Raw genomic sequence first — 14,505 nt, 5'->3', positions numbered from 1 at the left:
TCTGGTAACAGCTTGACGTCGACCTTGTCCAGAACCAGAAGCCAAAGTTGCAGGTGTAGCGTATGCCAAGCCAAACGAACCGTGAAGTGGCGTTCCTTGCTTTTTCGGCCACCTTCTGTTGAATGTCTTCGGTGGTGATATGAACAAGGTCAATATGGTGCTCTCTACAGTAACCCATAGCTTCAATCCATGTCATGAGTTGCTGGATTAATATCAGATTCCCTTTAGGTGGACAACACAAAGAGAAGAGAAACAGCGCTTAGTTCTATAATGTGTGATGTAAACTCATGCAAAATGAATATATGCATACTGTAGGCCCGATGTTTACCATACCTGCAGGTGAACTTTGAGTGGACGTTGGGTTTGAAAGCTGTGTTGTGTTGGCTGAAGTCCCCATGGGTGTTGTTGATGTGGTGAGAGTTGTAGTGTTTGGCTGTACGGTGGGAGTCGTGAGGACAGTTGTTTCAATAGTGGTCGTAGATGTCGGGATTTGGACTGTTGTCGTCGTCTGTGTAGTTGTCTGGGTGGTTGTTGTTGTCGCTTCAGTTGTCGTAGTTGTCGGCAGTGGGGTTGTTGTCGTCGTCTGCGTAGTTGTCTGGGTGGTTGTTGTCGTCGCTTCAGTTGTCGTAGTTGTCGGCAGTGGGGTTGTTGTCGTCGTCTGCGTAGTTGTCTGGGAGGTTGTTGTCGTCGCTTCGGTTGTCGTAGTTGATGGCTGTGGGGTTGTCTGGGTGGTAGTTGAGGTGAGTTTACTGTCTGTAAAAAGCAGTAATCCAAGAGAGGACAGGGGTAGTTTTGTTTTGTTATGTGTCACGCTATAAATCATTTAAATTGAAATTTGAAAAAAAATAAAATATACCATTCTGATATTGAGGGTCAAGCAAACCACAAACTTACCCCCATGACAAACAAAGTTGAATGAACGTTGACATTTGAGATCATTCCACTTCCCTCCATCTCTGAATACAGCAGCAACACAGTTTTGATCTCTATTGTAGTTAGGCTGACTGGGTTTCCAGTCACGGAATGATGAGCTGCTGCCATCTGACCACTTCCAGGGATCTTTGAAGAGGCCGATCCAAACGTTTTGTGGCAGAGACACATTAAGTACTGCCGTATTCACTTCTGCTGAGATTATGCTGACCAGATCAGATGATAAGCCCCTGCAGTGATTCTGAGCATCCCTCCACGATAACAAGTTGGCAACAAAAATGTGTCCAGTAGATTCACTGCCTACAAGGTTTGATATCACATTAAATATATAGTAAAGGGTCTGCATTTCATTATGATGATATTTCCCATGTGAAATAAAAATGAACATGACTGTTTTTTACTCACCGTGACAAACAAAACTGTTTTTATTTCCACAGTCACTTTCAAACCACTTGCCGCGTTGATCCATTGCTGCACAAGCATCCTGATTCTTTATTTGTGGCTCTCCTGCTCTCCAGTTCGTAAACACCAGTTGATGTTCAGGCAAAGTCCACTGCCACTTCCACACAGCTCCAGTCTCCAGTCCTATCCAGGCTCTAACAACGGTGGTTGAAGCCGCCTCCGCGACCAAATTGTTCATATCTGCTAAGTTGCGAACTGTTGCTAAATCAGTGAACATCTCTTTGCAATAACTCTTCGCGTTCTCATAATTCTTTTGAACCTCAATAATGTGAAAGCGTGAGGAAACCCCTGTGAAGAAGCAAAACCCTGTGGAAAGTAATGTCACAACTGTTAAAAAAAAAAACTGGTAAAAAATAATGATGCAAATATTCCTATGTATTCTTTTTTTTAATAAAAGTAAAATTTCTTCACTTTTTAACTACATTTAGGAATTGACATTACACATTTACAAATGTGAAATCACACACACAATAAAATGTTATTCTGTACGAAAGATCATGTACAAACCTGAGATGACAAACAGACACAGAACTGGACTCCTTTTCGTCATGATGAGACTGTTTTTAGTCGCGATCACAGTGAACCAAAAACTGTGCTGTTGATAAAGTGCTGTTCTGTTATGAGTGCATGGCGTTTCCTGACGTAAGCTGCGAGTAGCAAGAATGCCACTCGGCTTGTTGAGAGACATGTCTTGCAGAGCAGCTACAATTACAAAGCGGTTTGACAAGTTTTTTTTCCCTTGTGTGCATGCTACATGGTTTTGTGTTGGGTGGAGATTAAATAAAAATGATAGGGGACCTGAAAAGAGCCACGCCTGCTGTGAAATGCATGGATTGCAAGTAGACAAACCCATTTAGTTAGGAAACAAATGTATCGGAAAAATTGAATGAATGAAAATGAGTCTTTGTCATCTTGTCCATCGGTGACGCGGTTTTGTCAAGAATGAGGAAAAGTGTGTCTTGCTTTTAAACTGTGACCCCTGTCCTAAATTAAAGGACAGTGCGTTGGAGGGAAAACACCCAACAATTAGTGAGGTAAAAAGCAACACCCTTCTTTGCTGTCATTAAGTAATGACAGTGAATTGCACTGACCTGATTATGTCAATATATAAAAAATATATATTTTTATATTATTATTATTATTATTATTTGATTTGATTATTCATCCAAATGTAATACTGGACAAACAATCAAATAATATAAACTAGTAGTGTGATCTTTTGTGTGGCTGATTGGAATCACATTTCATTAAAAAAAAAAAAAAAAAAAAAAATCTAAACTATATCAATTATTTTTCAAGTTATTATTCACATATCTGTGTTCTACCGCTTCATCCTCCACACCAGGGTCGTGGGGGGGGGGGTTGCTGTGCCAATATCAGCTGACCTAGGGGGCGATAGGCAGGGCACACCCTGGACAGTTGGCATCACAGGGCCACATATAGAGACAAACAACCATTCACCCTCACACCTATGGTCACTTTAAAGTGTACAATTTACCTAATTCTTATATTGCATGTTTTGGACTGTGAGGCCAGAGAACCCTAGAGAAAACCTACACACGGAGAGTTCATGCAAACTCTATGCAGAAAGGGTGAAAGAGTGCTAACTACTACACCAGCCGTGTGGTCTTATTCACATATTCTCATAATAATTATTCACATGGTTCTATATACACTGCTTGCCTTTGCAGAAGACTGGGGTTCACGGCCAGGTTCTCCAGTGTCCACCTGCAGTCCAAAAACATTCAGATTTAGGGATTAGGTAAATTAAACACTCTAAATTGCCCATAAGTGTGAGTGTGAGAGTGGATGTGGTTGTTTGTCTCTATGTTGGCCCTGTGGTGGACTGGCAACACGGTCCAGGGTGTATTCCGCCTTTTGCCCTATGTCAGCTGGGATTGGTCCCCTGCGACCCTCATGTGGAGGATAAAGCGGTAGAAGATGGATGGCTGGATAGATGGATGGATGCTTGTATAAACATAATTACAATTTAAATCTCATCCCTAAATTTGACCCACTGAAAAAGTGAACTCATAAGATTAATAATTTGCACTTAAGTTGACTTTACTGCTGGAATATTGTGTAAAACTTACTTGCCACCAGACGTATTTAAAATAATTAGTAAATATGACTTTCTTATAAATATATATAAGTTGGTAGTACAACACGCTCATTGTTATTAAGTAAAATGTAGCATATCCCTGATATTTAGTGTAATGAAATAACTGTAATGAAAGGTTTTCATTTAATATTTGTATATTACTTAGGTTTATTTTACTTGTTATATTTATGTAAACACTACCAAAGAAAATGTAATTATCAAAAACAGTCAACACAAATCACAACACAAATACAGTGCATTTAATTCGTTTTAATTGAAAACAATTGAACACTTGTGCAAAAGATCCAAGTTTTTTAAAGACAGAAGTAGACAATAATGCTCAGTAGTCCTAAATGTAAATGACTTGTGTAGCATTTATGAGTAACCCATGTCCATTCAGAAGCACAAGCTTGACAAAAATCCAAAATATCTCTCGTAGTTTTTTATTAATAATAAAAATGTTCCTCAGAAATTAGATTCTGTCTCATTTAATACCAGGTTTTAGTCTCATTGCTTATTCCACAAAAGGTCATATAGAGGTAACAAATACAAGCACACACACAAACACACACCACACCCACTTCATGGTTTGTGTATTAGGACACAACCATTTAATGCCTAACCACAATTTACATATCATTTAAAGGGTAACTAAATTCCCTCTACTGAGGCTACTTCTAGAAATGGGTTGAGATTCTCCTGAAATAGTTATTTTCTGATAGAAAATGTACTTAAGTTTTAGAAGTAAAAGTATTTTAAAAAAGTGAAGAGTAAGGATTGAGCCATGGTAAGCTCAGTGGTAGGGCGAGTTGTCTTTAAGCTGGAAGGTTGTGGGTTAAATTCCTGGCTCTGCTAGTCTATATGTGTCCTTGAGTAAGACGCTTAACCCCATGTTGCAGAGTATGAATGAGTATGAAAGATATATAGACCCTTATACTAAATTGTGAAGATTTTTATCCGGATCAAATAATGGCATTACCATAATATGCACACAGGGGGTTTAGTTCGACTTTAACCAGCCTCAGAAATTAGGTTCTGTTTCATTAAGACTACGTTTTATTCCCTATTAGGACTGGTCCTGGCAAGGGGTAACTAAACTTAAAGAGGTGCACACACAGTGAGTGCTTTATTTATTTTTTTCAGATTTTGTCGTCATAATCCAGCCATCCATGCATCCATTATCTACTGCTTTATCCTCCACTGGAGGGTCGGTGGTGGGTGCTGTGCCTATCACAGCTGACAAGGGGAGATAGGAGGGGTGCACCCTGGACAGTTCACCAGTCAAGGATTTTGTCATCATTCCAGGAAATTCCAAAAAAATGTGTTTTTGTTTGCAGAAGCAGAATTTTTTTTTAAGTTGTTGCATTGAAATGGATTTTTCCCACCGATTAAATCATATTGTCGCATAGGCTGCTCACTGAATCCAAAGTCAAATTGCCAGTGCGATATTTAACAACTTAAAGGACATTGTTGACATGTCTTCCTCATATCGTGCAGCCTTGATGCACAGTAAAACAGTGTGGGATTTTCCTCAGAGCAAAGTACAGTATGACAGAGAATTTATGTGTAACAAGCTATTTACATGTGAATAATGTTAACAATTATATGTGGGCAAATACTTAAATGTGATTTAAAAATATATATATTATAATAATAATGCATGCAGCTGCACATGTACTCCAGGAGTGTCATCATATGACTGCTGCTGCTTGCACGGGTGGTCCCATGAGACGTTTTGACTGTGGGGATGCTTCTGGCACTAAGCCAGCATGGCCTGTAAACAACAACAGCGGAGGCAGTGGCGTCAGGTCGAAGTAAACTGGATCTGAGCGTCGGCCTGTTGTCTGGCTGTTTCCCTTTACCCAACTGCGGCGACCACGGCGACGTGGTTTTTAACAATGTGTCCGAGGTGTGTCTGGTGAGTAATTTCAACCGTCAAACACGACACCATCCCTTGTTTTGTCTACTGCTTCTCCAGACTATCACCTTGAGCCTCGCACTTGGCTAATGTTAGCTGTGTTAGCTTTGGGCTAGCCGTATTTGCAGCTAGCGGGCTAATCCTAGCTGCCTAGCACCAGTTGTGCGGATTTATTGGAGTGGCTCGACCACTGTCGAGTCATCGAGCTCCACATTTTCGATGAATATCTGGGTATGTACATACATTGATATTTAGAAAATGACTTTTAAGGTTGTAGCGGTAGACGCATAGCAACTAATAGCTAACATACCGAAGCTCTTTCGAACATTTACCGACTTGAAGTTAGCTAACAGGTTAACAGCCAAAGAAAAGACAGGGGTGTATTTATGCTATATGGCTAGTAATGTACTGCACATTTAAAGACTCGTGGGAATGCTCGTTAATATTGTTGTCCATTGTTATGGTTAGAATAAATTTAATGGCGTTCTTCACAGAGTAACGCTAATGCAGAGGTAACTGCGTATTGCTAACACAGTTTAGCAAACGTGTGATATTTTGCGACGCTATCGGGAGCCAGCTAAAGTTAGCAAAGAAGACACACATATTAGCAAATACCGAGTAAATACATTTGATTGTAGGTTTAGTTTGAACAAAGGTTTCAACACAACACGTCGTCAGCTCAGTGTATTTTGGATTAATGCGACCAGGGTTTTATTCTATAACCATGTGTCGTTTGGGATTCAATTTCGCGTAAAAATGCGGTGGTTGAATCCTATTAATCAGTCAAATGATCGTTGATTTGATTGTGTAGATGTATACGGTCTGTTTGTGAGTTTAATGTATCGGTCGCCTGGCTATCTGTTGCTAAAATGTGATTGTCGTTGACACTGTGTTGTGCAACAACGTCTGCAACTAATTATCACCGTTTTGTATGATGGGATCGTACTTAAAGTGTCAGAAAATAAAGTATTTAAATTTGCCTTTTAAAATTGTATAGACAAGAAATAATTTGTTTATTTCTTGTCTATACAATTTTAAAAGGCAAATAATGATATTGTGGTTATTGTTGCTTTATTAACATTACTATTGCTGTATTGTTATTACCCTTAGATTGATATCCTTCAGACGGGACATCATCCTCTCCACTGGGTTGCATATAAGTCATGTCCTCACAGCAGCCCAACAGTTCAGCCTCCAACAGCCCCACCAACATCTTGGGCTCTCCGTTCTCAGTGATTAGCCCCTCACTTAACTCTCCAGTGGTCTCTCCCTCTCTGGGATTTGGACCCATCAGCAACAGTCAGGTATTGAAAGCCACAAGTGTCTGTGAAACGATGCCATTGTCCACGTATGTTACATATTGCTGAATAGGACTGGGTATAGCTGCTGATTTTCATGAATCAATTTGATTCCAATATGCAAGGTACCTTGATTCAATTAAATAAAGATAAATGTAGAAACATTTCCATTTCCATACTTGATGAAATTGATTTTCGCATAACTAGTAATGTTTGTTTTACTCGCCCGGTGCACTAATAAAAATATAAAAGTTTAGATAAAAAGTTGTATTAATGCACTTTTTTAATATGACCACACACTCTACAGTACAGTTGTAGGTGATAATTCAAACCCTAAACCTGCTCAAGTTCAACGTTTCCATCCTACAATCATTAACAGACGTTTTGGTGTTCTTGTGCACCCTTTTAACAAAATGCTGATTTGGTGTTGGATGCTATTAATTGCTACTTTACACTATGGGGTCACGACCAAAACCCAGTTCTAAACAGGCTCCGGGGCTAAATTTTGAAATCTGTTAGTATCAATAAGAGTGGTATGGTCTGTGTCTCGCAGAGACCTTATTTCTTCCAACAGGCATAGAACATTTCACGTCATTGCCTTCTTTGTCTCGGCTAACGCTAAACCACAACTGACAATTTGCTCGAGACACACATGCACTCTGAGAGAGCTCCTAAAGGCATCACGGTGCTCTCACAACACGTGTAAAGGTGATAATATAACAATCATCAAACATTTAGCTAAAGTGCAGCTTGTAGCACGTCTCTCATGTCCCCTTTCACCTCAGGTTTGTTATGCTAACAGGAACCCACAATGAGTCAGTTGACATGAGTTGACTGACGAGTAATGATTCTTAGTAAAAAAGATAAGCTATCTGTTCATGAATTCTGTCCAGAGTTGTTCAACGTTATTTAAAAAAAAAAAAAGATAATATGTAATTAATATATTGATTGAAGCATATACCCCCACCCCTCTGTCTGATAGTGTTTTTTTTTTAGCCAGCTTTATTGCTGTTGGGTGTAGATTTAAATTTTTTATTTTTTAATGTTACTCCAAAGCTAGGTTTCCATGAAATTATACTAGTTCTGTGTGTGCTGTACAGTGCAGTGAACCTTAATCTGGCTTATGTTTCCAGTGTGGGACATGTAAGAAGGATGGCAATATCGGCTATGCCAATAGTGTGACATAATGCCAGCACAACATGCATAGATGCATAAAAGTGGATGTTGTCTTCTGGTTTGTAGAGCCAGGAAGTTGGGGGGAAGTTGTAGTCAGCCACAATGCGCTGACTCTTATGTTTGCTAAAAGAACTGAATGGGAGTCATTAAACGTTTTCCTGGGGAGTTAATGGTCTCAGTTGCTAGTTTCAGGCCTGCTTCAAAACCACATGATGTCAGTTTTGCAAATTATGTTCCTTTTAGAGAAAAACGGATAATAAAGCACAGCACTCGTGTGGACACCAGTGTAATTGACAGCTGTATGGTCCAATTGGTGACAGGTTCCATTTCCTTTTGTAAAAGCTGTCATGGTGCCAGTCAAATTGTAAATCTAAAGGCTTCAACACAGGAGTTTGTTTTGCAGCCAGAAGAAGAGTATACAGTTAGAGCCGCAACTAACAATTATTTTCATAATCAATCAATCTGTCGATTATTTTCTCGATAAATCGAGTAATCGTTTGGTCCATGAAATGTCAGAAAATGTAGAATTTTGTTTGTCAAACCTGGAAATTATGTTCTCAAATGTCTTGTTTTTGTTTTCATACCAAGATTATTCAGTTTTAATGATATCTTAATAAAATATACACATTTGAGAAGCTGAAACAGTCAGATCTTACAGACATGATTAATCAATTATCAAAATAGTTGACGATTCATTTAGTGATCGATTAAATAATTGAATTATTGTTTCAGCTCTATATGCGGTCTATGGCATTACAGTGTAGCAACAGAGCACACTCAAATGGCCTTGAATTCTCATAATGTAGCATATTTTGATATTATTTTTCTCCATTCCATTCCTGTTTCTATTGTCGTATGACAATACTCTATCAATCAGTATACTGCAGTGGAGCATGGGGGCCTCAGCAGTGTCATGTATATACAAAGCTCTCGGGATGTTGTAGGTTGACCGAAGCTTTTGTTTGTGTACTGGACACTATAATTATTAATCTGTATTGGGAGAAAGTGACCACTCCTACTCAAAAACTGAAACTAAATCAAAAGTGTCAAAAAACTGCCATTACATACAGTGGTTTTTCTACTCCGTGTCTGCAGATCTCTTCCTCGGCATCCATATCAGGGATGCACTCGATAAGCAGTTCGGAGGATGTCAAGCCTCCTTTTGGCTTGAGGCCTATGCCACCACACAGCCCTGGAATAATGATGTCCCAGAAACGTTTGTGTGTCATCTGTGGAGACCGCTCTTCTGGTGAGTGAGGCGGCCAAGAACATAATTGGAAGAAAGGAAACTTCAGCTGGAGCCTATTTTATCCCATGGCCAGCTCGTGTGAATTACACCTTACTGTGTAATATCTTGAAGTGTTTGTTCAACAGTTAACAAAAACAACAGCAACTAAATTCAGCTAAAAATGTAAATTACCTACTTGTGTTCAATCAGTTTTTATTGTTGAGCCTCTAACTCTTAATTTTTAAATTTCTGCATTTTGAAGGCAAACACTATGGAGTGTACAGCTGCGAGGGATGTAAAGGTTTCTTCAAACGAACTGTGCGTAAAGACCTGAGCTACACCTGCAGGGATAACAAAGAGTGCCTGGTCGACAAACGCCAACGCAACCGCTGCCAGTACTGCCGCTACCAGAAGTGCCTGGCTATGGGCATGAAGAGGGAAGGTACGCAAACGGGGTGAAACGAGCAGAGGTTTCCGTTGAATTTGAGAGCCTTTTTTGGCTAATGAAGGCTTGGGCGTTCTTGTTTTGTGATGTGGACATATATCAGACCAATGTACAACAGAAGGTTATGTTTTTTTTCCTGTATAGATATTTTAAAAGATAAACTCAAGGGAAGATATATCAGGGATGGTTAGGGTAAATTAGGGATGGTTTTACATAACTAACCCCTCTCCCTTTCTCCCACTCATTCTCCTATTCTTCCCTTTCTCCATCTTTCAATAGTGGTCAAACATGTAAAATGGAATAAAGAAGATGGAAAAGATGAGGGATGGATGAGTATGGCACTAAATATTGATAAAGCTATTGTATACTAATTTTACTTGGAGAATTAGCTTGTTGTTTTTAATTCTTCACTAGGATATTTTTGAGTGAATATTTACCCAGAAATGAGTGTGATAGACTTAAGTTTCAGGCTGCAACGATAAGTCGACAAAATACATAACACTGATTATTAAAATAACCTAAGTTTTACACCATTTCCGCCCTGGAGCCGTTTAGAAGACTCCTCTGTGCTCTTTGACTTTGGTCTCTGAGCTAAAAGAATTAAAACATGTCTCTTTCTCTCCACATATATAAAAAATATTCAATTGTGGCTGAGATGTCTCTGAGGATTTATACATTGGTGAAATGAGTTCTGTGCATTAATGCGTACAAGGCTCTTAGCGCAATTAGCAACAGTCCATTACACATACAATGGTCTTTTTTACAGAAATAACAGACCACAAGTATTCAACCAAGCTGTGTAATAAGTCATGTTTGCTAACATGTCAAGTGCAGTGAATTACAGTAGTAGCTGTCTTCCCTATTTTTGTTTGTATTAATAACTTTACTAGCGTTTTGTGAATAAACGTTAACAAATCTGCTGATCATTAAATTATTCGACTGCCAATATCATCGTTCGTTGCAGCACTGCTTAAGTTACAGTTAGCCAGCTGTAGTCTCTGCTTGTGTGTTACTGGTCTGTTTGTAAAATTGGATGTAGTCGATCACTGTTGACCATTGAGTTGCACTTATTGGACCCTCCCAGTGAAATCGCATACTTGTCAGTATTTGAACTGCCAGTGAGGTTGGTAGTTGCAGTGCCAGTTTGCTGAGATCAGTTTTTTAGCACTTTCCCCACTGTTTAGCTTTAAGTTTCTTGGCTCTCTAATTTATCCTCACAGTTCTTTGTGTTTGATAGGATAGCGTGACTCTGGAGTAATGTTGCCATTTCAGTTAACGTGGTCAAAATGTAATGATGCGTTGTCTGAAAAACAATTAGCTGAATGAATCTTAAGGAATAAGAAGTTCTTAAATGAATATACTACTGACACTATAACAATACAGCTTCTGCTGCAGAGGCTCGTCATTTTAAAGTGTTAACCATCCTCTCATTCCTCTCCCTTTTTTTGTATGTTTGGTCTGATGCAGCGGTCCAGGAGGAGCGCCAGAGGAACCGTGAGCGTGAAGGAGAGTTGGAGGTCAGTGTTGGCGTGAATGAGGAGATGCCTGTGGAGAAGATCTTGGAGGCAGAGACTGCAGTAGAGCAGAAGACTGAGCTTCATTCTGATGGAGGCTCTGCAGGCAATTCTGTGAGTCATTTGCTTTTAATGGCAGCATTACTTGACAATTTCAAGATGATTCAAATTTGCTTACACCTTGTTATGAGTGGAAACATTTTGTATGGATGTGTAACTAAGAGACCTTGTATTTGTATTGTTTTAGCCACATGATGCAGTCACCAACATCTGTCAGACTGCTGACAAACAGTTGTTTGCTTTGGTGGAGTGGGCGAAGAGAATCCCTCATTTCTCCGAACTGCCTCTTGACGATCAGGTCATCCTTCTCCGTGCAGGTACAAGTGAAAACTGTATCTTATAATGATCATGCTGCAGTTAAACAAGGTAGATTACAAAAAATATTAAAACAAAAACATTGAAGAAAATGTGTATTTATTACATTTTCAGTGTCAAAGTCTTTGGTGCATCTGCTCCACCCATAACAACTACAAGAGCAGGAATACGCTGGTGGTGCCGTAGTTTAGTCAGGCTTCCATTTGTTGACGACGACTTCTCCCACGAAAAGCAAAAAGGAGTCAATACAATAGCGCAACGTCACATGCGGCTAACGTTGACGTTAATATGGCAATGCGCAGGGCGGCATCGCAATAATTGTTGCTCTCCGCAGGCCGGATCCTCCGAGGTGTGCATTTGTTGAGTGTGCATGTTTGTCTCATAGGCTGCTTCACTTCCGCATCCTTAGGAGGATCCAGCCCATGGATTGGGACAGGGCTTTTGACTGATTTGACCAATACCATGTCTTAAAACACAACTAAGAGTTCATCTTTAAAACCGCTACTGTCAGGACACTTCACTTTTAGAAGTATTTAAATGGTTTCTGCCGCCCTCACAGTATCTTATTAGTGTTTTATTGCATTTCTCATGTCAGGATGGAATGAGCTCCTCATCGCCTCATTCTCCCATCGCTCCATTGCTATGAAGGATGGAGTTCTCTTGGCGTCTGAGCTTCAGCGTAACAGTGCAGGAGTTGGAGCTATTTTTGACAGGTAGACTGGAGATGTAATAAATGTCTGCACGCTAAATTGCAGCTTGTTGTTTTGCCTTTTTTTGTGCTTTATGAGTTTAGTTATCTACATAATGGCTGCTTTTATTTAATGCAGGGAGAATGTGCAGAGTGCAGAGGTTGGCGCCATATTTGACAGGTGATTTCACATCTCACTATTCTATGTCATGATTGCTCTTGTGTTTTATATTCTTTACAATCTCTGGATTGTTTGTCATTTTTTAAGGGTTCTCACTGAGCTTGTCAATAAAATGCGTGATATGCAAATGGACAAAACAGAGCTGGGCTGCCTCCGAGCCATTGTCCTCTTCAACCCAGGTGCTCCATTCTGCTCATATCTGCAAAAGAGAAATAACGTTTTTTGTGTTGAGCCCACGAATGAAATATGTTGTGTTTTCCTGCAGATGCTAAAGGGCTTTCCAACACCAGTGAGGTGGAGCTCCTGAGAGAAAAGGTCTATGCATCATTGGAAGCCTACTGTAAACAGAAATACCCAGAGCAGCAGGGAAGGTACATGTCTTTCTACTCAAGTTATTCTAATGCATTTGTTTCCCCTGTGTCTTTGATTAAACTAATTAAAAACCCTGTCTCCTTCCTGTAGGTTTGCCAAGCTCCTACTTCGGCTGCCAGCACTAAGATCCATTGGCTTGAAGTGCTTGGAGCATCTCTTTTTCTTCAAGCTGATCGGTGACACACCTATTGACACTTTCCTCATGGAAATGCTTGAAGCTCCCCATCAGTTGTCTTAGATAGGAAACGTGTACTGTGGTTAGGTTCAGATAGCTGAAGTCTAGGAAGCTGGAGTGGGACTGGAGTGGCACTTTAAGTTCTTTGAAGATTTGTCAATTTGGCTCACTTCTCTCTGTGTCGCACTTTCTTAGTGGGAGACAGATTTGCTCTTTAGACCAAACCCAAGGCGTGGCATGATCTACATGCTGGTGCTATATGTTGAAATAACTTCATGAGTAACTATGGTTAAAAAAAAAAAAAAAAAAAGTATTTTTAAAAATGTAAACATTTACATATTTCCCTCACAGGAATTGCTATAATTTGGGTACACCTTTTTATATAAACTTTTTAGACACCTTCAACGTTAAGCTTCAGTTGTTTCTTAAAGTGAACTGATACCTAAAGCCTGTTCTTTAAAAGGAAGGCAAACTGAATTGTAGAGTACGCATTATGGAAACGGTCTTCTTTTTAAAACTTCTAAATCAAACCAGACCTGTCACAGCTCTGAGTTCACTTCTAAATGTTGCAGAAGATAAAATCCCAACAGTGACCCTGGGAAAGACAGTCAGTGTCCACGTTAATTGAGGATCAGCTATGTGTCTGTTAATATACAGGTAGTGTTGTTTACTTCTTTGCCATTTTATAAATCTAATCACTTTGTGGTTAACAATTAGACTGCACTGCACATTTGCTATGTACTATTTCTAAAACATACTTGTAACAAACACCTGGGCCTCTGAAATGGTCAGGTGTTTGTCTTTTGGTGCTATTTCAGAGATAATTTGACTTTGTTGGTGCAGATGCACACAGAACCACAAACCTAAGAAAATATGCAAAACTGAAAATCCTTTTGTTAATTTTTATTGAAAATGTAGCAATATAAAATGTAAAATGCATAAGAGCTTTCTGCCTGTTAGTCATTCAGGGGTTTTACAAAGTAAATCATGTCTGGTGGAAAGGGAATACTCCATTTTGTAATTTATCTATACAATTCTAAGGTACTGTGCAAAAGCAATTGTTCAGGGAAAATGTACATTGACAAATTCGAATTATGATCAGGAGATACAAATTATATAATTCTTATGTGCCCTTGTGTTTAGTTTTCAGCTAGTATAAAGCAGAACGTGTCTTGGGTTGCACTGGATTTGCTGATATTGTTTCAGCTCATTTCCCCCCTTTTTTTGACGCTAGGTTGTGTTTCCTATTACCCCCCCTTTTTAAAAGTAGCTGTCTTGTTCATTGTTGTGTCTCTGCAATTAATTGAAAGCAAACCATAATCACATTTCGATCCAAAAACACCTCTGGACATAGGAATTTTAAACAAGACCAAATGAGGTCTAAGTAATGGCCATGTGCAAACACCAGATGAGCTGCGTTGGCGAGCTCGTCATAGACCTCTGTATGCTCTTGAACATAAGTGACTTGAAGCATGGGTTGTGTGGACTAAAAATAAAGAGGCTTAAGTTTTTCTTTTCTCTTTTTTTGGTTTGCTTTTTCTTCCCCAAAACGTGTGTCAAATGTGACATTTACGTTTGCCTGGATGAGTCCAGGTCCCAAACAACAACTGGAATACAATTAAAAGAGACGGACAAAGGATGC

General features: G+C 39.4%; 1 protein-coding gene across 2 annotated transcripts; it reads left to right on the top strand.

The window, feature by feature from the left end:
• The first annotated feature begins 5,270 nt into the window (after positions 1-5,270).
• On the top strand, positions 5,271-14,381 carry LOC310925699 (retinoic acid receptor RXR-beta-A-like). Of its 2 annotated transcripts, XM_083887705.1 has the most exons (12): positions 5,271-5,411; positions 6,522-6,715; positions 8,981-9,134; positions 9,376-9,555; positions 9,838-9,891; positions 11,026-11,186; positions 11,320-11,449; positions 12,043-12,160; positions 12,275-12,316; positions 12,404-12,495; positions 12,582-12,687; positions 12,779-14,381. In XM_083887705.1, exons 2-12 carry the CDS (start codon positions 6,575-6,577, stop codon positions 12,924-12,926), a joined length of 1,326 nt encoding a protein of 441 aa, XP_083743831.1. In that variant the 5' UTR covers positions 5,271-5,411; positions 6,522-6,574; the 3' UTR covers positions 12,927-14,381. The 2 variants fall into 2 exon arrangements, with proteins under 2 accessions (XP_083743831.1, XP_083743832.1); XM_083887706.1 differs by lacking the exon at positions 9,838-9,891.
• Positions 14,382-14,505: the final 124 nt, after the last annotated feature.

The sequence above is a fragment of the Microchirus variegatus genome (genome assembly GCF_963457635.1).
Source record: "Microchirus variegatus genome assembly, chromosome: 1".
Classification (NCBI taxonomy): Eukaryota; Metazoa; Chordata; class Actinopteri; order Pleuronectiformes; family Soleidae; genus Microchirus; species Microchirus variegatus.
Note: the sequence above shows the minus strand (reverse complement) of the source record. Positions and strands in the feature narration are given on the sequence as shown.